Source organism: Protomyctophum bolini, assembly GCF_963924005.1.
Source record: "Protomyctophum bolini genome assembly, chromosome: 12".
Classification (NCBI taxonomy): domain Eukaryota; kingdom Metazoa; phylum Chordata; class Actinopteri; order Myctophiformes; family Myctophidae; genus Protomyctophum; species Protomyctophum bolini.
Window position 1 is genome coordinate 41663831 of NC_137873.1, and position 25645 is coordinate 41689475.

The window sequence follows — 25645 nt, forward strand, 5'->3', positions numbered from 1 at the left end:
TATTAATTATTGAGACAGTTCTCCATCTGCAAGAAAATGGAACCCTCTCCCTCCTTGGTCCTTTGCATATGTACAACCATATTCACACACATTACATGTGTGTGGTGTTTCTTCTTTTTTGTTTAATCCTTCCCATGTGGAAAACTCAACTCATGTTGAAAATAAGGTTTTCACTCCACTTTGCATGTCCATTAGCAAATAAAAATAAAAAGTAAAAATGAAATAAAACCATCGTCTATGTTTCTGTGTGCATATTGGAATAGGCATTTCTCTCTCCGTCTCTCTTTTTCTTCTCAAAGTCAGCTACTCTTTCTATTTAAAGAGTTCAAGTCTTGTGTGTGTGTGTGTGTGTGTGTGTGTGTGTGTGTGTGTGTGTGTGTGTGTGTGTGTGTCTGTGTGTCTGTGTGTCTCTAAAGCATATAAGGTGCAGGTAGGCAGCTGTGTGACAATGTGATTGGACAAGCTGAAGAGAAGAGGGCGGGGCATGCCTGTCACATGGCATCGATCAGTTGCTTAATAAAAACCTGACGGATGTGATCAGTGAAGGGATCCATATGAGTGACGGATTCATGGACATTGCAGGGTTTCGCCACTAGGTGGCCCCCAAAGGGTTTACGGGATTGACACGTTGAGTGTACGCACGCCTCTTCATAATCTTAAAATAAAAATAAAATGATAAAAAAAATGCTTGGAGGCCTAATAAATGGTCCAGCGTGCCAACCATTTTTTTTGAATATTGAGCCATGTCATCACAACAAGTGAGGTGGAGAGAGTCCGTAGAGCAGGTTACAACTTAGAACCCTACAAGCTCAACGAGGGAAAAAGGGTTGCAGGTTCTTCTTCTGAGCCGCTTGGGAGTTATTGGGACTGCGAGCAAAAAAAGGTTCTAGGCCCACAGAGAAAGAATAGGTTGCAAGTTCTACACCCATCCCTGGGTCAATAGTGTCTGGCTACGAGGAGTCGAGTATAGGTACACATATTTAGTTTCCGTTTGTTTGGCCCGTCTGCTCGGACAGCATTTTAAGTTTGAATCCCCCCCCCCATTTTCCTTCTCGTCAATGAAGAGGTTTAAGCCTATGACGATGAAGAGGCTGGTCGAACCAACCAATGGCCAGGAGGAGGAGGAGGAGTAGGGCTGGGATTAGGACCCACCTCTAGATAGTAAAGGTTAAGGAGGGTGTGTCTCGAGTTCTGCACCCTCCAACGAAGGTTATGTGACGTGTGTACGCCAACCAAACCCCCCCCCAATCCCTGCATACGTCTAAGGGGAAAGGATAGTGGTAGGTGTGTCAGGAGTTTTTGCTACCCATCTCATTGGGTATTTCTAATATGTCTAATATGTCTTCCTCCTTTTTTTGATCAAGTTCTGACCCCAGGGTGAGAGCGTATAGCGTTGGGGGATAAGACAGGGTGGGGGGTATGTATGATGACTTCAACACCCATCCTTTGGGTGTTTTTTTTTTCTCCTCCAAAGTTTTCAACGCCCGACTCGCTGGGTAATCCTTTTGTTAGCACGCAGAATTTCCCTTGAATAAATTCTGCACCCATGCGAGAGGCGTGGCCTGATGTCAGGAGTCATCGTCCGTGTCGTCGATCAGGACCTTGGTGTCGCGAGTCTTTGACCTGCAGAGGGCAGCAGAGGGGGACATTGTGTGTTATGTTGTGTCTTTGACCTGCAGAGGGCAGCAGAGGGGGACATTATGTGTTATGTTGTGTCTTTGACCTGCAGAGGGCAGCAGAGGGGGACATTGTGTGTTATGTTGTGTCTTTGACCTGCAGAGGGCAGCAGAGGGGGACATTATGTGTTATGTTGTGTCTTTGACCTGCAGAGGGCAGCAGAGGGGACATTATGTGTTATGTTGTGTCTTTGACCTGCAGAGGGCAGCAGAGGGGACATTATGTGTTATGTTGTGTCTTTGACCTGCAGAGGGCAGCAGAGGGGACATTATGTGTTATGTTGTGTCTTTGACCTGCAGAGGGCAGCAGAGGGGACATTATGTGTTATGTTGTGTCTTTGACCTACAGAGGGCAGCAGAGGGGGACATTATGTGTTATGTTGAGTCTTTGACCTGCAGAGGGCAGCAGAGGGGGACATTATGTGTTATGTTGAGTCTTTGACCTGCAGAGGGCAGCAGAGGGGACATTATGTGTTATGTTGTGTCTTTGACCTGCAGAGGGCAGCAGAGGGGGACATTATGTGTTATGTTGTGAGTCTTTGACCTACAGAGGGCAGCAGAGGGGACATTGTGTGTTATGTTGAGTCTTTGACCTGCAGAGGGCAGCAGAGGGGACATTATGTGTTATGTTGTGTCTTTGACCTGCAGAGGGCAGCAGAGGGGGACATTATGTGTTATGTTGTGTCTTTGACCTGCAGAGGGCAGCAGAGGGGACATTATGTGTTATGTTGTGTCTTTGACCTGCAGAGGGCAGCAGAGGGGGACATTATGTGTTATGTTGTGTCTTTGACCTGCAGAGGGCAGCAGAGGGGACATTATGTGTTATGTTGTGACGACACAATATCATAGAGTTATTATACAATAGAGAAGACACCCAGAGGAAATCCTGAAGCGCAATGGACATAGTGGCCGAAGAAGGTATTGCAGTTTGGTAAGGTTTGGTCCTCAAACACATGAACGCGCACTAGGCTCCGTCCACTCCGCCGGTCGTCGCACGTGCATGTGTTTGAGGACAATCCATCCAGAATGCACACTGTTCCTAAACCGGAAGGAGGAGTGGATTCGCCTCATGCGCTTCTGAGCAACTCAATGCAAGTGGACAGGAGGAGAACTTGGGTGTCTTCTCTATTGTATAATAACTCTATGCACAATATGCACACACGTCCTAGGGAATCCAATCGAGGGATGCATTGGACGTACATGTGTACACGGCCAATCAAAAAAATTGTAAGAAGAAAAACAAAAACAGAAAGTGTTGTAACCTGCCTTTTCTTTTCTTCTTTCTAATCATTTGATCGGCCCAAAACATTGTGTTTGTTGTCATGATTTGTCACAACTCGAGTTGGCTTTGTCCGCAGCGTAAACGTCTTTAAATAAATACTTTTTGAAAAGTCTGAGGAAAATGACTGGGGAATTATCTTGTGCAGACATCACTGAACCCATTGGTTAATTTTGTGAATTATTACAATAACCTTTATTGAAACACTATCTTTCTGTGGGGATCTAATTGCTCTGCCTTTCCAGAACTTCATCACACATAGTCTCATAGAGGAAGCGTGCAATAAGCAAACATCCACTATGACTCAAGACTTTGACAGGAGCCATTTGGGTGCACTGACCAAAAATTAAATTAAAATTCTACTGGAACAATAATGACTCTGCAAGTTGACACTGGCTGCGCGCGGCGCATGCTCAGGTTACTTCCAAAGCGCTTGTCGGTGACTCACTGCGACGCTAGCCGCGGCCGGCGCAGGCTCATGCTGTAGCTCCTCTTCCAGCTCTTCTTGCCCTGCCGGTTCCTCACGCCGTCCTCCTGGTCCATCATCTGCTCCAGCAGCGTCTGGTCGTCTGCGTTCAGCGGAGCCACACTGATGTCCCTCACGGCCCTGAACTCACCGCAGTTGTTCAGGTGCTCGTTCTCCAGGCGGAAGAAGTTCCACACGAAACGCCTGGGAGGAGGAGGAGGAGGAGGAGGACGAGGAGGAGGAGGAGGAGAGTCAATGGGATTGGATGGATTCGTATGCAAAGAACTACACGCCGGAGAGAGACACGCAGCAAAACAACCACGCAACACAGAGAGAGACAATAAGAAGCAGAGTAAAAGCGGCCATGTCTTTCCGGCACTCCAGAGCTCCTATATAGGAATCCCGGGAATGATTGTTAACAGACAAAAAGTATTTATTTTCCCGTCATCAAAGCAGATTGTTTAAATGACAGTTCCCCAGAATAAAATAATAATATATATATATATATATATATCTGTAAGCGAGTGTGTGTGCGTACCTGAAGACCTCCATCGGGGCCAGTATAGTAGCCAGTATGTCGGACAGGCCTGGGTAACGAAACACTGTGGTTAGGGTCAGAGTCATCGTCCAGGAGAACCGCAGCAACATGTCCTCCACTATGGCCCCGTAGTAATACGCCTAGTGGGACAGACGCAAAGACAGAGGGACAGACACACAGATAGGAGCACGCAAAGACAGAGGGACAGACACACAGACAGGAGCACGCAAAGACACAGGGACAGACAGACAGACAGGAGCACGCAAAGACAGAGGGACAGAGAGACAGGAGTGAGTGACAAATACATATTATTTTGGCTGCTTCTTGAAAAAGTTTGATACGGCAATATAAGATGTTTTCAGAAAACTGTTTATTTAGATTCATAAGACATCTGTAGGATCGGCCTCAGGTCTTAATAGGTTAATTACCTTTTGTGGGTAAACGATCTCCTCTCTGAGGAAGGTGTTCTCTCCGGCGTTTCGGTCGAACAGGCCCCAGTCCATCTTCAGGTCCCAGATGAGGGTGTAACACGAGCTGACGATGGAGCAGCCGATGAGCAGGTAGAAGAAGATCTCGGCGTCTGGATGAGAGTCTGGAGGGTGCGGACAAGAAACGGCACGATGCGTTCAACAAGGTTAACGTGATTTATTTTACACTTTTGTCACATTTGTGATGTTTGACGGCCCTGGCCGTTTCTAGCCCAAAGGGTGGTTTTTTTTCCCCCTTTTTTGTGCTTGCAATGGATTCCGAATCATGCTATACTCGGCACATGATACTGAAAGCAGAATGAAAATGTGTAAATCTTCTCTGCATATACCGGTAGGTCAATGGTGATCCCAACTGTCAGCAGCTTTCACAAAGTTTCCCAAGGGATTTGTGTTGGAACACATTGAGAGGTGATAGTAGACACCTTCATGAGCAGACACCATTACCCTTTTACATGTCACGCCCGCCCCCTAGAGGGCGTTCACGCACCACAGTTTGGGAACCCCTGGCCTATGGTGAACACAGTGTTGGCGTGCAGAATGAAAGCAAGCTCCTCCTCTCTCCGCTGCAGTACCTTTGTGCGTGCTGTAGAGGGCCGCGAAGGTGACCACGAAGAAGGACGTGGAGTATTTCCCCGCGTTGACGAGGTGAGGGAAGGCTCGCTTGGTGTCGCGGTAACGCCGCAGACACTGGACGAAGCGGAACCACGCCGGGAGACAGTGGATCACCGCTCGCACGCCGTACGAGTAGGAGTGGCACACGTCGTCTTTACCTGGGGGGGGACGGGGGGACGGACGAAAAAAATAAACATGCTTATTATAAAAATAATAATTTCCACGTGAAAACCTTATTAAACACCATAGAGTCAAGAACATGGTGTGTGTGTGTGTGTGTGTGTGTGTGTGTGTGTGTGCCTACCTTCACTGCTAATGAGTCCGTCGTGTTTGTGCCAGTCCAGCTCGAAGCTATAGAAGCAGATCATGTACTCCAGGTCCATCAGAACAACCACCAGAGAGTTCAGCTGGTCGGCCAGCCAGAAGTCTGCAAACTCCACGCGGTGGAACGGAGCTGTCACCACACGGAACTACACAGGGAAATATAAACAGAGCCGTCACCACACACGGAACTACACAGGGAAATATAAACAGAGCTGTCACCACACAGAACTACACAGGGAAATATAAACAGAGCCGTCACCACACGGAACTACACAGGGAAATATAAACAGAGCCGTCACCACACAGAACTACACAGGGAAATATAAACAGAGCCGTCACCACACGGAACTACACAGGGAAATATAAACAGAGCCGTCACCACACGGAACTACACAGGGAAATATAAACAGAGCCGTCACCACACGGAACTACACAGGGAAATATAAACAGAGCCGTCACCACACAGGGAACTACACAGGGAAATATAAACAGAGCCGTCACCACACAGGGAACTACACAGGGAAATATAAACAGAGCCGTCACCACACACGGAACTACACAGGGAAATATAAACAGAGCCGTCACCACATAACCTGACGCTGCCAGATCCAAGAAGCTTGCTACACAAGTTTGTTTCACAGCTTATTGGGATCTGGGATCTCGGGAGGCAATTCGATGACGGTGGGCTGTTTATTTTTTTCAAGATACTTGGTAGATGATTGGATGGGACCGTCTGTGTATCACCGTGTGGGCGTGCAAACACAACCAATCATATTGACGTGTCTGTATAGCTTCACATCCGGTTTCGCACATATCCCGCCCCTTAGCTCACGCTGATTGGTTCGGTACGGAGCGGTTCGGTGTTAGCTCAACTCCCTGAGAGGTCCCAGATGGTTGCGGTGTTGGGGAACATGGTTACCCAATACCGCCCCCAGCTGGCACCACACGTAACTACGCAAGAAAGTATGATCAGTATGCAGACTTTGCAAGTTTCGCAACAGAGCTGTCACCAGAAATGTATTTTTATAAGTATTGGAGATTAGACGGGCAGCGCTGGCCTAAGGGTTAGAGGAGCGCCGTTGTTGCCGAAAGGTTGCTGGTTCGATTCCCACGACGGGCAGGGAAAAAAAAGAAAAGGAAAAATCTGGGTCGGGAAGTGATTGTCATCACTCACCCAACACCGCTGAAGTGCCCTTGAGCAAGGCACTGCTTTCCAACAAAATAAGACTGTGGTTGTACTGGTCAGCTCCCAGGTTTTAGTGTGTGTGTGTGTGTGTGTGTGTGTGTGTGTGTGTTATCGGCGTACCGATCCCATACCAATGTGTGTAATTCATAAACAATCGAGGACAGTGTTTCTCAAATTGACCCTCTATAACTCTGAACCACTGATCTAGGAATAAATACAATAATACTATTAATAATTGTTGAAGTGCAGCTACAGTACATGTCAGAAAAATACTGTATAAAACAGGTAGCGCAACAATCAACTGAAGCATTCCAAATAAATAATTGATCGACTGAAAATGTCACGTAATGAATTGCATGTTATCGGAAATGACATACTCGTTAGTGTGCGGACTACACCACGCAATGCAACGGAGCCGGTCTGTTTGGACCGACTGACCCCACACCTCGTAGTGTTGTGCTTACCAGCAGCTTGAGGAGCCAGAAGCGTGACTTGTAGTAGCAGGTCTTGGAAGGGTTGATGAGGAACAGGAAGAAGAAGCCGTACAGAGCCAGAGGGTTGGCCTGCATGGGAACCAGGACGCTGTCACTGAAGAGACAGGAGAGCAGGCTGACGCACCACAGCACGCCCAGCAGGCCCGCAATCTACACACACACACACACACACACACACACACACACACACACACACACACACACACACACACACACACACACACACACACACACACACACACACACACACACACACACACACACACACACAAATGTTTATTTATGTCCACATAATGAGAAGTACAGGAATACACATAGACATAAACACTGCCAGGAGAGCAGACAGTTACAACGTGCATGGACGGCAAAGCATCATTACATACAGTACAGCTGACATGTCGGACACATGACAGCAGACATAAATCATGGATAAAGGAAACAACGCCTCCTCCAAATTTGCCCGGCTTCCTATAATGGCTGAAACTGAGCAGTACCTCGCTAACTGCTTGGCTCTCCTTTGCACACATGCACGCACACACACACACACACGCACAGCGCAAGAGGTTTGTTCACACCATCTCTGAAGTACATTTCACTGCCTGAAATGTTGTGACAGCTGTATTGTACCTGCATTTAACACCTTGAATATTAATAGATATACAATATTATAGCGCTTCTGACGAAAGCGAATGGGGACCAGCGGTGGCACGAACCAACAACTACTACAACTGGTTCTCCGGGACGAATCACAGGGTCTTCAAAATATGAGGCCCTGTGCATTCTATTGGCAAGGAGAGCCACAGCGCTGGAGGTCAGGACGGTACTACAGTAATAGTATGTGACATGTAAAATGTAAGTTGTGTTCATCCTGAGCAAAGTTTACAATGTTCTGTTTTATAATATGTGCAAGGATACCGTTTACACGTTTGTGCATCAGCATTTTATTTGCAATACACGCCGTAATTAACATTTAAAATTAAACTATGACTGACTATACAAATGCTTATACTGGAAAATGTTCACGTTTACTATTCAATCACAATTAATTATCAATACTTTACAACTTTGATATCTCAAAACCTAAAAAAGAAAGAAAGAAAACTATCCCAGAAAAACAAAACCTGCAGACCTGGCTTAAATGCAAGGCACTAATGTAACATGATCTTTATGTTACGCTCTTACTTACTGTAAACATATTGCAAATGAAAGTGTGTAATATGTACTTACTGTGTGTGTGTGTGTGTGTGTGTGTGTGTGTGTGTGTGTGTGTGTACCTCAAACAGATGTTGGTGGGAGAGGTTGTTCCTGGGGTTGAGTTCAAAGATGAGTACATGGTTAACCCCTGCCTGTCTCCAGCCATAGGTGTTGATCCCTGCCAGAGAACACACAGTAGGTCAGGCTAGGCCATTTGTGGTGCTTTAACCCAATAAAAGATTAGAGATATAATTCTCCAATATGCTGTTACAGTATGGCCAATAACCGATATAAACCGATGTCGATACGATCTCCTTCTGTATTAACCCATTCTGGGCAGGAACCCCTGTGGGTGTTTTAAGCATTATGTTATGCTTTAGGTATTGAAAAATCGTGAAAATGTGGTGCAAATATTTGACGGCATATTATTCTGAGAGCGAACGTTTTTAACTCAAATCTTTGCTTCTGGAAGGTCCCTGAAATACATATTTTCAGATGGGGGTCGGCGGGGAATTACATATAATGTTTGGGGGTCAAATAGTTTGAGAACCACCGACATATAGAAACATGACGTTTTTTAGAAAGTTGTCGACGTCAGGCCTAAATGCTACTGTTATTAGCCTACTTCCCAGGCAGCAAAAAAAATAAAAACAAGGGGGAAAGCCTGTGATTATAACTAGTATAATTATATAGCCTTAAAGTAGGCCTGGGATGAGGGAAACCAGGCTAGAACAGAACGTGAACGGAACTTAAGTGTGCAAAGGCTATTATGAAGTGCTTACAGGAGGCCTCCGAGCACCCAGAGGGTGTCAGGGGAGCAGTAAGGAGCACCCAGAGGGTGTCAGGGGAGCAGTAAGGAGCACCCAGAGGGTGTCAGGGGAGCAGTAAGGAGCACCCAGAGGGTGTCAGGGGAGCAGTAAGGAGCACCCAGAGGGTGTCAGGGGAGCAGTAAGGAGCACCCAGAGGGTGTCAGGGGAGCAGTGAGGAGCACCCAGAGGGTGTCAGGGGAGCAGTAAGGAGCACCCAGAGGGTGTCAGGGGAGCAGTGAGGAGCACCCAGAGGGTGTCAGGGGAGCAGTAAGGAGCACCCAGAGGGTGTCAGGGGAGCAGTGAGGAGCACCCAGAGGGTGTCAGGGGAGCAGTAAGGAGCACCCAGAGGGTGTCAGGGGAGCAGTAAGGAGCACCCAGAGGGTGTCAGGGGAGCAGTAAGGAGCACCCAGAGGGTGTCAGGGGAGCAGTAAGGAGCACCCAGAGGGTGTCAGGGGAGCAGTAAGGAGCACCCAGAGGGTGTCAGGGGAGCAGTAAGGAGCACCCAGAGGGTGTCAGGGGAGCAGTAAGGAAAGGAGGCGGATTAAAAACAGCCAAAGAAAATGCTAAGTAAGTGTTTTAAAGCAGGTTAGAGAAACAACAGCACAGCCATTTTATAAGTCAGTGGATAGAGACACTGTTAACATTTTAAAAGAAGTATATTTAAATGCAAGTACAAAGAAGAAGACACAGCAGTGTTGATAAATCTGTGGATGAAGCTACTGTAAAACCAGTATTAAATGCAACTTAAAAAAGAAGCTAGTGTAAAAGCTAAGTGTTTAAATACAGGATAGAGAGAAAACACCAAAGGGAGTTCATACGTTAGTTGATAAAGCTACTGTAAAATGAGTTCTAAATGACAGTAAATTATCAAAGCAACAACCGATACTGGTGTTTATCTGAGTACTGTATTATTAGATATTGTATTATCATACTCGTACTAAAAAGAAATGGGGGAAAAAAAAACGTATGGACTGCAAACTTAAGGAACGAGTGTCAGAACTGTGTGTATGTGCGTGCTCGTGTGCACGTGCGTGTGCGTATACCTAGCAGGAAGAGGAACTCTATTAACAGGAAGCCTCCCCTGTAGATCCTCACCAGGGGCCAAACATCGCGTTGGCCAATCGTCACGGCTCCTGGAGAGAGAGAGAGAGAGAGAGAGAGAGAGAGAGAGAGAGATCCAAAGAATAGTTACAGTACAACCAACACATGATCAGAAATGGCAAGATTAACAGTTTGACTGGTTTAAACGCATTTTAATCAACCCCCCTTCACTGCCGAGATTGTTGTATTACCTTTAGAGCATACGCTGAATTATCTGGGCTTTTAATCCGCGAAAATCCAGCGAAAAAAGGTCCCTTAGTTTGTTGTGATTCGATCGCACCATCCGCCATCTTGGTGCACCCGGAAGACGCAGCACAAGACCCGTCTCCATGAGGCGTTGTTGTACCCCATTCATTTGCATTGGCCTCAATTTCCCAGAAGCCCTAGCAGCCCACAGCATGTGACGATTTCCGGTTTCGTCATCAAAACAAAACCATCTAGTCTCTTTCTCCGCGGCGAAGACAGAGTTTCTTTTTATTTATTACAATACGGCGGATTAAACACATAAAACAAAAGGCGGGTATGTCGTATATCGCAGCGACAGTAACCTGGAGTATACCATTCCTGGCAGTAAAACGTAACTAATCTTATATTCATACAAAGCATTTGAAGCTCTATGAATGGCATCGAGGCTATGCATGGTGGTTTTAGGTGTCTGAGTGTCAGGTGTCAACGTGATCTATTCCATGCCGATCGTGTTTACGTTTACAACTCAATGTGCCGGTGGAAGTGTCATCCTCTTTCTAGAAAGAGAAGGTGGAGCAGAGGAGGAGAAGCCTTCTTGCTCTCTGCTGCCAGAGGACGCCAGGGGTACTTTTCTCTGCTTGCATCACTAGTAGTGCTCCGTTGGATTGGGGATTCACTCCAAGACCGACGGATCACGTAACTGAAAGGGGAGACATTTCTCTCACCCTCCGTTGCGTAGTGCTTCTTGCGTCGATTACGTTTCCGACTCTGTAAAGCACTTTAAGCAACACCAACACCTTTGCTGCCAAGGAGGGCATTGACATTCCCATTTATATTTTTTGCAGGTGAAATCCTGGCTCACTGTAGTGGAAACACAGCTTATGTCGCTGGTTGAGTTGAATGTTTGGTATGTTTGTATGGAAGTGTGTGTGTGCGTGTTTGTTTTGTTACCTGTGATAATCACCGTCACCACTAGGACCAGGAACACCCCGCAGTAGAGACCCACTCTGAAGGTGGTCCACGCAGGGGCAGGCTGCAGGGACACAAACACTGTTTACTACAGACCACCATTATATATCGATTTTATTATTTTATTTTATTTTAAATAAAAAAAGAAAAGAAAAAAAGAAACACTTCGTTGGCAGTCCAGGACATCATAAAACACAAGTTAAATAAGTCCTTGGCAGTCATTGAGTTCTAATGATGGGCATTTTTATAGCGCTTTTCCAAGTGCTCAAAGCGCCTTACAAATGGTTCATTCATTCATACATTCACAAGCCTTACAATGGTTCATTCATTCATTCACAAGCCTTACAATGGTTCATTCATTCATACATTCACAAGCCTTACAATGGTTCATTCATTCATACATTCACAAGCCTTACATGGTTCATTCATTCATACATTCACAAGCCTTACATGGTTCATTCATTCATACATTCACAAGCCTTACATGGTTCATTCATTCATACATTCACAAGCCTTACATGGTTCATTCATTCATACATTCACAAGCCTTACAATGGTTCATTCATTCATACATTCACAAGCCTTACATGGTTCATTCATTCATACATTCACAAGCCTTACATGGTTCATTCATTCATACATTCACAAGCCTTACATGGTTCATTCATTCATACATTCACAAGCCTTACAATGGTTCATTCATTCATACGTTCACAAGCCTTACAATGGTTCATTCATTCATACGTTCACAAGCCTTACAATGGTTCATTCATTCATACGTTCACAAGCTAGCACCGACCGTCTCAACTGGAGGCAACGTGGGGTTCAGTGTCTTGCCCAAGGACACTTCCACATGTCAGGACATGAGGAGCCGGGTTTCGAACCGCCGACCCGCGGACACATTGGACGACCTGCTCTACCGCCTGAGCCACAGACACCCTTAATAAACTGTCCCTGTACCGCAGCACAACTTAGGACATTTCATTTAGTTTGGATTAAAGGAGAATTCCGGATTAACTGTTTTCCACTCTGGTGGAAAGGTTTTTATTTTATTTTATTGTTTTCGACCCCCTACCACTGATTGTTGGTTATAATAAGACCAGATTACGATAAGAAAATGCTGGTCCGGAATTCTCCTTCAACAACTTCAGTGTGTGTGTGTGTGTGTGTGTGTGTGTGTGCACGTGTGTGCGTCTGACCTGTGCAGCCCCCAAGGGTGGCACCCTCAGTCTCTTCATGGCCTTCTGTCTGTCCCCTCCCTCCAGCTCTGTTGTAACCAACGCCTGATGGGGAGAACAGAGAGGCGTGGTTGGTGGAAAGAGATGGGAGGAGAAAGTAAAACCATTAAGTACACATTTTGATACACGTTTGAGTGAGTGAGTGAGTGAGTGAGTGTGCGCGCGCGCACCTCGGTCTCGGAGATAATCTGCGTGATCTTCTTGCAGGTGTAGAACGGGGCGACTTCGACATGTGCCACCCTCCAGTCTGCCCCTCTGGACGTCTCCAGAATCTTATCATGTTTCTTCAGGATCTTACGGAAGCCTGTGAAGTTCAGGTTCTGAAACACACAGGGGGAGAGAGAGAGAGAGAGAGAGAGAGAGATAAGAGACAGGAGGAGAGATAAAGAGAATGGAAAGCGATAGGGAGACAGAAAGACAAAAGGGCCTTTCTGTGTGGAGTTTGCATGTTCTCTAGAGTAGGTAAAAAAATGAAGAGTACTGTGTGTATATTAGAACGGTAGCATAGGGAAAGGGGACCGTACAACCAGAAGGTTTTATACCAGCAGCAACCAACCCACCTAGTGACCTACAGTAGAGGTTGTGTGGCAGAGGACTTCACCCTTAACGTGTGATATTAATATAGTGTGAATAATGATAGATTTCATCACATGCCATGTGCGTGCATGAAGTTTGAAGACAACTGATACTAATGTGTTCACATCAGTTAACTGTGCGCGCACAGTGTGTGTGTGTGTGTGTGGTTTCTGCTCATTGGTGATGAGAAGCTGATGATGTATTGATGAAGTACATATCTGAAACCCTTGTAGCCCCCTTTTTGAAACTAGCTCCTTGCCACTCGCCCTACACACCTCCACTTGGTTGGAGCATAGATATATAAATCATAGAGACAGCACTGGATGGGAGGGGAATCCCGGTGCCGTCTCTATTATGTATATATCTATGCTCAAACCGAGTGGAAGTGTGTAGGGCGAGTGGCGAGGAGCTAGTTTCAAAAAGGGCCAATGTCTCTGCAGCTGTAATTTTCTCTCTCTCTCTCTGTGTGTGTGTGCGTGCGTGCGTTGTTTGCGTGCGTGCGTTATGGAGTCATTCGTTTTGCATACCTGATAGTTCTGCAACAGTATCAGGCTGAGGTAGAACTCGGAGAAGGCGAGCTGCAGGTCCTTGATGTTCCGGTGCTTACACCTCTCCTGTTGGGACAGGGCGAACACCGTCTTCCTCTTCCGCAGGCCGGGCCCGTAGGCGGTGCTCTCTCTCTGGGCGTCCAGCGACGACTGCAGCTCGTTCTGCAGCGTGGCGAAGCGCCGCTGGGCCTCGGCCAGCTTTTCTGGAGGGAGAGAGAGAGAGAGAGAGAGAGAGAGAGTAAGGGCCGATTCATACTCCTATTTTACCGCTGTTTCGGCGCTGCAGTGCCGAAACTATTTCGGCTCGTCAGAAATTTTCAGTAGCACCGAAGAGTCGACTTTAGGACAGTACCCCCCCCCCCCCGAACCTCAAATGACGTCACATTGTAGGCTCTACAGAGCCGAACCGACTTTTATTCGGCTCTAAAATAGGAGTATGAATCGGCCCTTAGGCAGCGGGAAAACTCGACATTCTGGGTGGTTGCACTGAAACGACTATGGAAATACAAGGGATGTGATCTTGTGTGTGTGTGTGTGTGTGTGTGTGTGTGTGCCAAGCCCCCATTGAGGCTCTACAACGTCGAGGCGCTTGGCCCTGGTGGTAAGACCGGGGACTGCAGGCGGACCCGTGGAGTTGGGACGAGGAAACCCCTCGTCGTCGAAGCTGGGGTTTAACATTGAGCGCCCGTTTTTGCACTTCAGGCATTTTGGACACCAAATGTGGTGGGAATCGCTCCGGGTTCAGTCTCTATCCTTTTGATACTCTATGGCGTGCGCCAGGAGGAACATCGTAGTAGTAAAAGTAGCAGTACTAGTAATAATAGAAGTATTACTAATAGTTGTAGTAGTACTAGCAGCAAAGTATTAGTATACTATTTAGTAGTGGTAGTAATAGCAAGCAGCAGCAGCAGTAGTAGTAGTAGTAGATGCGTTAATAGTTCCAGTAGTAGTATTAGGACTAGCTAGTACTATTAAAGTAGTACAATTTACAATTTAGGCATTTAGCAGACGCTCTTAATCCAGAGCGATTTACATTAAGCAAGAACAAAAGCATGGGAATACATCACATAAAAGCATTTATCATGAAACATGCGTAAGCTAAGAAAGTAACAGTGGAATATCTATATAATGAAACTATACATATAAACTATACATAATATACTACTATGCTATACATATGTACTATGGCGTGCTATGACTACATACAATGCAATTATAGTGCTGTCTACATAACATGCTATAAGTCTGTATCAAATGCTATCCAAGTCTACAGAGATGCTATCTAAGGGGGTGGGGTAAGTGCTATGGGCCATGATGGAGTCTGAAAAGGTGGGTTTTCAGACTACGGCGGAAGATTGGGAGTGATGCTGCAGTTGTGTAGCCTGGTTAATAAACCAGACTAATATCGCACGGACCGCGGGATATTAGTCTGGGGAGGCTCAGCTTGGATTTCATTTCCAGGGCGGCGGGTTGAAACATTTTCTCTTTGACGCAATTGGTCAGAGCTACTGTCAGTCAAAGGTCTCAAGCATTGAAAGTCACTGTACCAAAGCCCGCCCATATTGCATACCGTGTCCCGATTGGCCGCTCCATTTCTCTGGTGTAGGAAATGGGCGTACAATTGAGCCTCTCCAGACCGAAATCCGCCGGCAGGCAATTTCTTTTTGCCAACGGCTGATTCGGTCTGGTTTATTAACCAGGCTAGCAGTTGTGACTGCAATGGGAAGTGCATTCCAACACAGTTTTGGAGCCAGAAGGGAGAAGAGTTTGGGGACATGTGGAGCGTTGTTTGTCCCGGCGTTTTTAGTGAGGGTACTTCCAAGCTTCCCTGCGCTGATCTGAGTGGTATTATTAGTAGTACTTAGTTCTATTAGCCCATTCTGAACGGGAACCCATGTTGGTGTTGGCATCATGTTATGCTTTAGCTATTGAAAAATAGCAGATCTACAAGCCCATAGTGCGCCACCGAGTGGCGCGCTACGAGCTTGTAGGTCTGCTATTTTTTGAAAAATCGAAGAACGACTGACATTTTTAGAATCTGATCTCAGGTCAGAATGGGTTAATCAGACCAGTGTGTGTCCAGTGGAAACCTCGTATGAATCTGATCTCAGGTCAGAATGGGTTATTAGTAGTTCTAGTTGTAGCAACGGTAGTAGCAGCTCTTTACCAGAGTAGAAAGTGTTGATCTTTGCCAGCTCCTTTTCACATGTCTGGAAGAACTTCTCCTCGAACTTGGCATAGTACCGCTTAACCGTATCCTCATCTGTAACTGCAGAGAGAGAGAGAGAGAGAGAGAGAGAGAGAGAGAGAGAGAGAGAGAGAGAGAGAGAGAGAGAGGACACAGGCCGTTAGTGAGTTCACATATTATTACAAAGCACAGGGACATTATCAGGAAACAGAAGCTATTTTTTCACTCCGTCTCAGATTGAGTTACGTCTGTTGAAACACAACCCAGTCAGTCACACGCACACAATCACGGAGTATTGGGGGCTGAAAACAACAGATCAACAGGTTCCAATAAACAGTACGTTGTTGCTTCTATTCTCAAGCTTCGATTCTACAAAACGTCTTCTAAATCATGACAGTTTTCTGAAACAGCTCATGTTTCTATGTCAGTGGCGCTCAACAATTTCATGTCAAGGACCCCCAGAATTATCTGTATTTGGCCCTCCCAGAAGCAAAGATACGAGTTAAAAATGTTCGTTCTGAAAAAATATATATTCCAAATTTGCGACACATTCAGTTTTTTTCCAAAATAGCAGATCTACAAGATCATAGCGCAGCCCTCGGTGCCGCGCTATGATCTTGTAGATCTTGTATATAGATCTGCTATTTTTCAATAGCTAAAGTATAACATAATGCTTTAAAACACCAAAAGGGGCTCCCGCCCAAAATGGGTTAATATTTAATATCATATTGTCCATGTTTATATACTCTATACAACACATAATGATTGGTTAGGATAACATTTCACTCGTCAAGAACATGCGTGGGATTGCAGCTTTAATTTGTTGGTAGTTGACCAACTCGACCTTTCACCTCATCTATGATATGATACACTCTCACTACAGAAGGGGAAAAAAAGCCTTTTACTGTGATTTTGTTTTTCGGGTGACACAGTGCACACACAGTGCACACACACAGCGCACACACAGTGCACACACAGCGCACACACACAGTGCACACACAGCGCACACACACAGCGCACACACACAGTGAACACTGCAGCTGTACTGTCTTGGTGAACCATTTTTAGCTGCTGGCACGGCCACAAGGGGGAGGCCTTCTCCCCTTTCCGTATCAAGGCCCATTGTTGACTTTGGCATTTGAGCCAGGGAACCACCATGTGATGACATTTAGCCTCTGATCATAATTTTGCTATCGGATGGATAGGATTTTTGTGTATCGACGTTGGTGCTAAATCATTAGGCAAAAGTTGATCAAAATAACAATTATTCTACATTCTCTAATCGTGTAGATCGTATATTCAGTATTGCAGATGTTTATCCCATTCTGACCGGGAACCCATTTTGGTGTTTAGCATCATGTTATGCTTTAGCTATTGAAAAATAGCAGATCTGGTCTGCTATTTTTGAAAAATCGAAGAACGACTGACATTTTTTAGAATCTGATCTCAGGTCAGAATGGGTTAATCAGACCAGTGTGTGTCCAGTGGAAACCTCGTATGAATCTGATCTCAGGTCAGAATGGGTTAATTCTCTTGAGAGTGTACAATGAAACCAAAAGGACCCGTACGGTCCCGTACTCACTCTCATGAGTTAAGGATCTATAAGGGTCCATTTGGTTCACCACCTCTCCATCATCTAGCTGGGGGGGGGGGGGGGGGGACCTGCAACCCACCCCCTCAAGGACCACTGGTTGAAAACCCCTGTCATGGTCAGTTGGACATGTACATAGCAGAGGCTTTCTGGCACGTAGAAGACAGTGCCGTCCGTGCACACAGTTCTGTGGCACGGTACCATTCGATGTACAGATGTTTGTCAACACACAGTTCTGTGGCACCGTACCATTCGATGTACAGATGTTTGTTATCACACAGTTCTGTGGCACCGTACCATCCGATGTACAGATGTTTGTTAACACACAGTTCTGTGGCACCGTACCATTCGATGTACAGGTGTTTGTTATTACACAGTTCTGTGGCTCGGTACCATTCGATGTACAGATGTTTGTTAACACACAGTTCTGTGGCTCGGTACCATTCGATGTACAGACGTTTGTTATCACACAGTTCTGTGGCACCGGAACCATTCGATGTACAGATGTTTGTTATTACACAGTTCTGTGGCACCGGAACCATTCGATGTATGGGGCGTTTGGAGGAGGAGGGATACACTATGGACTTAAAATGGTTCTTCGTCCAAACCCTCACAATCTTTACTTTAGTTAGGAATTGGGATACGTCATCCCAAGAATGCATAACTGTGATGTTTTTCTTTGTGTGGTTCCTTTTTGCATTATCAGCAAACAAACAAAACCTATATACTGTACATAACACAGTATATGTATTCTTTGTGCTGACTGCACTGCAGTCTCTGCACAATACAGATGCCCAGACACAGTATACCACTGGAGCACACACACACACACACACACACACACACACACACACACACACACACACACACACACACACACACACACACAGTCAGACTGTGCAGCAGTGTCAGTGATTCATCACACTTCAGAGTGGCTGGATTTAGACAAGACACCAAATTAACTAAATTGGGGTGTCTATGGCTAGTCCACGAAAACAGACACACAGTACAAAACATACACAAACATACTGTACGCTGTGTGCACGCACACACGCACACACACACACACACACACACACACGTAGACTCTAGTCTAATCTCCTTATCCCATTTTTGCCTTATTCTGCTCGTTCCTCTCTCTGCGCGTCTTGGCGTCCTTATGACTATTATCATCATTATGCCGTTATGACAGGTCTGTGGCAGTAATAAGGCTAGGCTGTACTTTTCATCTGGCAATTGCTGTTTTTTTCCCCTCCCCTCCTTTCCAGGAACTCCCTGCTTTAAACCCATACAGTTGCACGTGGTACAACAAGGTAAACAAACAGCCACCACATTTACTTAGGTTGCACATCAGTGCCACAAGTTGAAAATAGCAGATGTACAAGCTCACAACGCACGGCGCTTTGATCGCATCGTGTGCTTGAAGATCTGCTATTTTTAACTACCCTAGGCGGGGGTTTGGCGAAAGGGCCTTTCTATGTTCTCCCTGTGTCCCCTAGGGTACCGTAGGTAGGTAGTGGTACCCTCACAAAAAACATGCAGTAATCCTGGTCTCTAAACTGACTCCCCCTGGCCAGCCGGGGCGCCTGATGGAGGGACAAGGAACTGGTTGGAATAATGTGTTCCGTCCATGCGCTACGTCCAAACAGGGAAACTCCCTCCTGTCAGGTCAGTGTAAAGGAGCGCCTTGGACACTCATGCATGAAGGAAGCATGAGTTCAAGTCCGTTGCTCTCCCCTTGTCCCCCATATATGGGGACTAGGTTGGCGGAGGGTGTGTAGAACCCAGGGTCACATTAGATAATTGACACAGGGGTGAAAAATGAGTTACAAAATCGCAGGCAAAGAATCTGCTATTTTCATGCAACACTGCACGCAACAAAGTGTATATTACAATAGCAAGCCTGAGTGACGAAGGCATCTCAATGGTACTGAATTACTCGTGTATTAAGACACACTTTGTTATCACTGTTTGACTACAGTCAGTGTACTTTTTAGTTAAGCTATGCTTAAAATAACGGAATGTTTAAAAACTAAACTGAATGAATCTGTCTCTTTTGGAGACACGCCCCCAAAAAGTGAACCTGAGCCCTCCCTCTTCCGCCCCAAGCGTAGTGCCCCGCCATGCCTCCGACTCTTTGGACAAATACGAGCAAAACCTTTAAGTTGCCCCAAAAAACACATTGAAACCTCATCCATATAATGGAATGACAGGACGGGTCAGCTCCATATATGGAGGTCTAAGGCTTTGAGGTCAGAGATGTAGTGTAGAGTTGCTGGCCGGCTCCATTATGTGCATGTGATCTAGGTGATGATCCAGTCTTCTCCATGTATGGCTAGGCTATCCAGGGTTAGCCGATCTTCATATATGGAGATGGCCATATATGGTGGCGTACCGTGTCACAAAGCGTGATGTCACGAGGCGTGTGACCATATATGGAGGCGTGACCAACACACGGAGATGCAGGATTTCATAGTAAAATGTGACCTACGGGTCGCAATAATGTCACTTCACTTGGTTGAGAATGCTGTTGATATTAGCTGCATGTTTACATAAAGCCAACTCACTAGCAGTCACTATAGCCAGAGAGGTGAGTCATCCCATAGGCTGGTTTCCACTACATACAATAGCAGGGTCATACAGAGCTTACTCATTTACCCACGCCACTTAGCCAAGATGTCGTGTTTTTTTCCGAGACATAAGACGATCTGTGAGCTCAACGCGGGTCTGCTGGTGGTGTGAATAAGCGGTTGATGACTGTGTGTGTGTGTGTGTGTGTGTGTGTGGTTGCGCGCACGTGCATGTGTGTGTGTGTGTGTGTCCGTGCGCATGTGTGTAATGCTACGCTGCAATGTAGCAAGTTGTGTCTCTCTCTCCACTCCATCCTAATTTTACAGCTTCAGAGGTTAACCCATTTTGACCCATTCTAAGAAAATGTCTTCTAAATCCTAAGTTTTCTGAAAAACCTATGTTTCTATATAGTCTGAAAACCCACCTTTTCAGACTCCATCATGGCCCGTAGCACTTAGATGTAGACTAGCATTTTATACAGATTTATAGCATGTTACGTAGACAGCACTAGAATTGCATTTTATGTAGTCATACCACTTTATAGTATATATGAATACTAGTATAGTATGTATAGTTTATATGTATAGTTTCATTATATAGATATTCCACTGTTACGTTCTTAGCGCATGTTTCATGATAACTACCTTTTTTATGTACGTATGTGATGTATTGCCATGCTTTTTGTTCTTGCTTAAAGGAGAATTCCATACTAAAAGGCTTTCTTACCTTTCTCTGTAGTTGTTACGTCCCCATCAAAGAGGTCCAGGTGTTATTTTGTGCAAAAGCTCCTTATTGGCTATTTCCCCTACCATAATCCCTAAATGAATTGCATTGAATTGAATGGGGCTATGGGGTGTTGTGCTAATTCGCTTATTTCCATCGAAATAAGTAGTAAACTGTGCCGCTTGGGTTATTATTTACATTATGAAGAGAGGATATATACAAAATATAATTTTGAGCGATGGAAATAAGCGAATTAGCACAACACCCCATAGCCCCATTCAATTCAATGCAATTCATTTAGGGCTTATGGTAGGGGAAATAGCCAATAAGGAGCTTTTGCACAAAATAACACCTGGACCTCTTTGATGGGGACGTAACAACTACAAAGAAAGGTAAGAAAGCCTTTTAGTATGGAATTCTCCTTTAATGTAAGTCGCTCTGGATTAAGAGCGTCTGCTAAAGGCCTAAATCAGTGGTGCTCAACCGCTGTTCATGTCAAGGACCCCCAGAATGTCCTGTATTTGACAGTGGACCCCCATCTGAAAAGATGTTGTTCCAGGGATTGGGTTAACTCGGTTAAACAACGTTCCGTTGTAATATTCATTCATATCCAATGATATGGCGATCTGAGCTGAAGTCATCCCAAGGAGGAGGCGCGTCTGAACCTCTTATCTCCAGCTTCAACTGAGCATATTTGTTTCCGTGGTTGAGTGACAGACAGCTGATATTTTCTCACACATGTATAAAATGTCTCATGTGCCCGGGACCAAGCCAAAAGCACTGCTACTACTACTAGTGCATTATACAACATCCGACACACTGAAAAAACACTCCTGGTGGGGGATGGCATTCAGTTACATATATTTTTGGGGGTCCAAATTTTTTTTGAGAACGACTGACATAGAAACAACATAAAGGTTTTTCAGAAAACTGTCAGGACATTTTGGATTATCGGCCTATAGGTTAAATACGATGGCTTTACCCTATAGTACGTAAAACATCTTGCCTTTTTTTTAATACCCCTCTTCCAGGACAGCAGTCATAATGTGTACAATGTTTGACATTTTCCACACACTTCTGTTTGGGGTGTTATGTGACTGTTGTTTAGTCCGAGCGGAAAACACAAGGGTTTTTAGTCACAGTAATTCTTAGAATAAGCGGAAGGTGGAAGCCGGCTGTAGACATAAATTTAGATGTGCAAAACTGGAACAGAGCGAGACAGTCTGTCCGTTCGTCTGTCACACAGCGTGACCCAGAATGGCTCATTTAACCCCTTTTCGTGTTAGCATTATGGTATGCTTTAGCTATTGAAAAATAGCAGATCTACAAGCTCGTAGCGCGGCACCGAGTGCCGCGCTACGAGCTTGTAGGTCTGCCATTTTTGAAGAATCGTGAAAATGTGGCGTAAATTTCAGTGTGAACATTTTTAACTCAAATCTTCTGGGAGGTCACGTCTGGAACAACATATTTTCAGATGGGGGTCGGCGGCCAATTACATATATTTTTGGGGGTCCTTGACATGAAATAGTTTGAGAACGACTGACAGAAAACTGTCAGGATTTAGAGGGCATTTGTAGAATTGACGTCAGGCCAAAATGGGTTAATGGTCATATAATAATCAGAATGGAACAGCCTAGTACTGTATGTATGAATCACAGGATCATAGCAAGATAACCAAGCACGTAAATAGATTATTAGAAGAATGTGTTTGCGGCAGACACTGTACCAGCAACATGTCGGATATGGCCAGCCAGCCAGTCAGTCAGCCAGCCAGCCAGTCAGTCAGTCAGTCAGTCAGTCAGCCAGCCAGCCAGTCAGTCAGCCAGCCAGCCAGTCAGCCAGCCAGCCAGCCAGTCAGCCAGCCAGCCAGCCAGTCAGCCAGCCAGCCAGTCAGCCAGCCAGCCAGCCAGCCAGCCAGTCAGCCAGCCAGTCAGCCAGCCAGCCAGCCAGTCAGCCAGTCAGCCAGCCAGCCAGCCAGTCAGTCAGTCAGCCAGCCAGCCAGTCAGTCAGCCAGCCAGTCAGTCAGTCAGCCAGCCAGTCAGCCAGCCAGCCAGTCAGTCAGCCAGCCAGCCAGCCAGTCAGTCAGTCATTCAGCCAGCCAGTCAGTCAGTCAGCCAGTCAGTCAGTCAGCCAGTCGGTCAATCGGTCAGCACTAACGTCCGACTCATTTATTTGGCCATAGATAGCGCCATATAAAAAAAGGCACAGCTCTAGTGGCTCAGAGGGCAATAATAGCACAATAACTAATACATAATGGTAATATGACTAAAACGGAATCAGCGATGACTAATATGGACATACCGTAATATAATGCCATATGTTTTAAAAACCATACATGACCCATCCGCCGTATATACTCACCCATAATTGGGATGCAATACAGTCTCTTTATGAAAAGGTGACCGCCATACCGCCATAGCAGGTTATATTAGGTCACACGAGTTATAAGGTGACCACACACACACACAGGAGATGAACAGATTAGGTTCAAATTATAACAAGTTCCGAATAATAGAAAAAATAGGATGCTTCACTGAATAGTAGTGATTGTAGACTAGAGGGTCAAATAGTTTCCCACACAGACGGTTGTCGGTCTAGCCCATTCTGGACGGGAACCCCTTTTGGTGTTTTAACTAAGCATTATGTTATACTTTAGCTATTGAAAAATAGCAGGTCTACAAGCTCGTAGCTTGTATGTCTGCCATTTAGTTTTTTTTTTTATTATTTCAGAGCGAACGTTTTTAAGTCAAAAATCTTTGCTTTCTCTATCTTTGGGTCCCTGGAACTACATATTCTCAGATGGGGGTCGGCGGCCAATTACATATAAATTGTTGGGGTCCTTGAAATGAAATATTGATCACCACTGACATAGAAACATAGGTATTTCGGAAAATGAATGTCAGGATTTAGAAGACATTTTTTAAATTTCGACGTCAGGCCTAAATGGGTTAATGCAGTGTGATGTAATTTACGGTATATGTTGTAACTTGGATTGTGTTGATGGAAAGCAATGTGGGAAAAACCACAGAAGGTGTTCCGTTTAATCATATCCTATCCTATAAGTTCATAGTCTTGCTGCTGTACAGTGGTACCGCTTTGGGAGTTGATCACCACTGACAGCCAATGTATTTTTATTATTGAACTGTTGATGACCACTGACCATGGAAGAACAGGTGCTGTCAAACTAGGAAGGGTATGGCCTGGTCAGCCTGCAATGACATGCATAAGATCTGGTCAATCCCAGCTTAGTAAGATGTTTGAAGTAAAAATATTTAACCGTCATCGAGCCAATTTTACTCTCAAAGAAATTAGAGAAACGGTTGGATGGCACTCTTACACCCGCCTTCAAATGAGAGCGCAAAATCTCTCTTGGAAGAGCCACCCATCGACTAATCTAATATATGGCATCCTTCCCCGTGTTTCTTCACTAGTCCGATCCAGAAGAACACAGTTTGCCGGCCACTGCTACAGAGCTGACAATGAGGTTATATATTCCCTTCTTCTCTGGAGTCCTGCCTCAAAGCAGACCAGAGGTAGAAACCGTCGTTCCCTGAGGTCATCGCTAGGGACACTGTCACACATGCCTCAGTAAGCAGGAACTGGGGATGGCAATAAAGGACCGGAAAGTCAGGCGAGGCATTGTGAAATCCATGATCTCGACCACGGGCGGAAAATGATGATGATGAAGAACAGGTGCATGCATACTGCCAAACTACCGGGTTTAGGCGTTCAAATGACTGGCTGTCTGTAACATAACTGTGATGTCATTTGTTTTGTGAGTAATGAGTATGTGATGTAAGGACACTGTGTACAGTAATGCACGGTGAGATCAGATCGCACCAAACGTCACAAGTGTGCTATTAATAGTTTACATTGATTATGCCGCGTACTGTGACGAAGGTCTTTAGCAGCACACAGACTCAGAGCATTCTGTTTTTGGAGGGCGATATGATATCATGCCATGAAAACAACACCCGGTGATTAAATAATGACAGTACTGCCTTACATTACAACATGGCCATGTCATTCTGTAAAGGCTGCCACTATAAGACCTATCATAAAGCTCATATTATGATGAGATAGCTGCAGCACATAGTGTAACAGGATGAGGAACGATTACAGAATACAGACGCATCGTAGTCACGCACGCGCACGCACGTACACGCGCACACACACACAGCAGACCCATGCATGTCCTTGTGTGTGGTGTCGTGGGTTCGAATCCCGCCTGTGTGTGATCAAGGCGGGCAAGACTAAGACAACTACAAGGCAATGCTTCCTCTCTCTCGTCTCTGATCTTCTACAGCAGTGGATTTCAACCATTTTCATATCAAGGCCCATTATGTTATGTATTCGGAATTTGAGCCACGGAACCACCATTTGATGAGATTTAGCCTCGCAGACCCAGAACTAAAGAATATTTCGTTCTACGCTCTCAAGAGTTCAAGATTCACAAGGGTCCATTTAACCCATTCTGACCTGAGATCAGATTCATACGAGGTTTCCACTGGACACACACTGGTCTGATTAACTCATTCTGACCTGAGATCAGATTCTAAAAATGTCAGTCGTTCTTCTGCTATTTTTCAATAGCTAAAGCATAACATGATGCCAACACCAAAACGGGTTCCCGTTCAGAATGGGTTAAGCAATATTACACGAGAGGGTGTGGTTTAACGTGATCATTGCCACGACAGTGATGCTGTCAGGAACGAGACGTAGTAGAGTTCCGCAAGCATCACTGAAGTGGCAATAATCACGTCAAACCACACCCTGGGGTGTAATATTGTAATTATACAACAGTTACCCATAAAACTAAGAAAATCGCTGAATAAATATATATTTTGAATGACAGATGTAGTCACTACGACCACAAATGTCCCAAGAA

General features: G+C 45.4%; 1 protein-coding gene across 1 annotated transcript in view; it reads right to left on the minus strand.

The window, feature by feature from the left end:
- Positions 1-1017: 1017 nt before the first annotated feature.
- LOC308324869 (xenotropic and polytropic retrovirus receptor 1 homolog) overlaps positions 1018-25645 on the minus strand; it is a 56319-nt gene continuing 31691 nt past the window's right edge. The window contains exons 3-16 of the mRNA XM_080777198.1: positions 15852-15953; positions 13664-13887; positions 12731-12880; positions 12522-12605; positions 11305-11386; positions 10110-10199; positions 8338-8435; positions 7034-7213; positions 5364-5529; positions 5020-5217; positions 4388-4551; positions 3960-4099; positions 3404-3625; positions 1018-1623 (exon numbers count right to left, since the gene is read on the minus strand). Coding sequence (XP_080633324.1) covers positions 1569-1623; positions 3404-3625; positions 3960-4099; positions 4388-4551; positions 5020-5217; positions 5364-5529; positions 7034-7213; positions 8338-8435; positions 10110-10199; positions 11305-11386; positions 12522-12605; positions 12731-12880; positions 13664-13887; positions 15852-15953 — 1955 coding nt within the window. The 3' untranslated portion in view covers positions 1018-1568. The remainder of the gene's footprint in view (positions 1624-3403; positions 3626-3959; positions 4100-4387; positions 4552-5019; positions 5218-5363; positions 5530-7033; positions 7214-8337; positions 8436-10109; positions 10200-11304; positions 11387-12521; positions 12606-12730; positions 12881-13663; positions 13888-15851; positions 15954-25645) is intronic.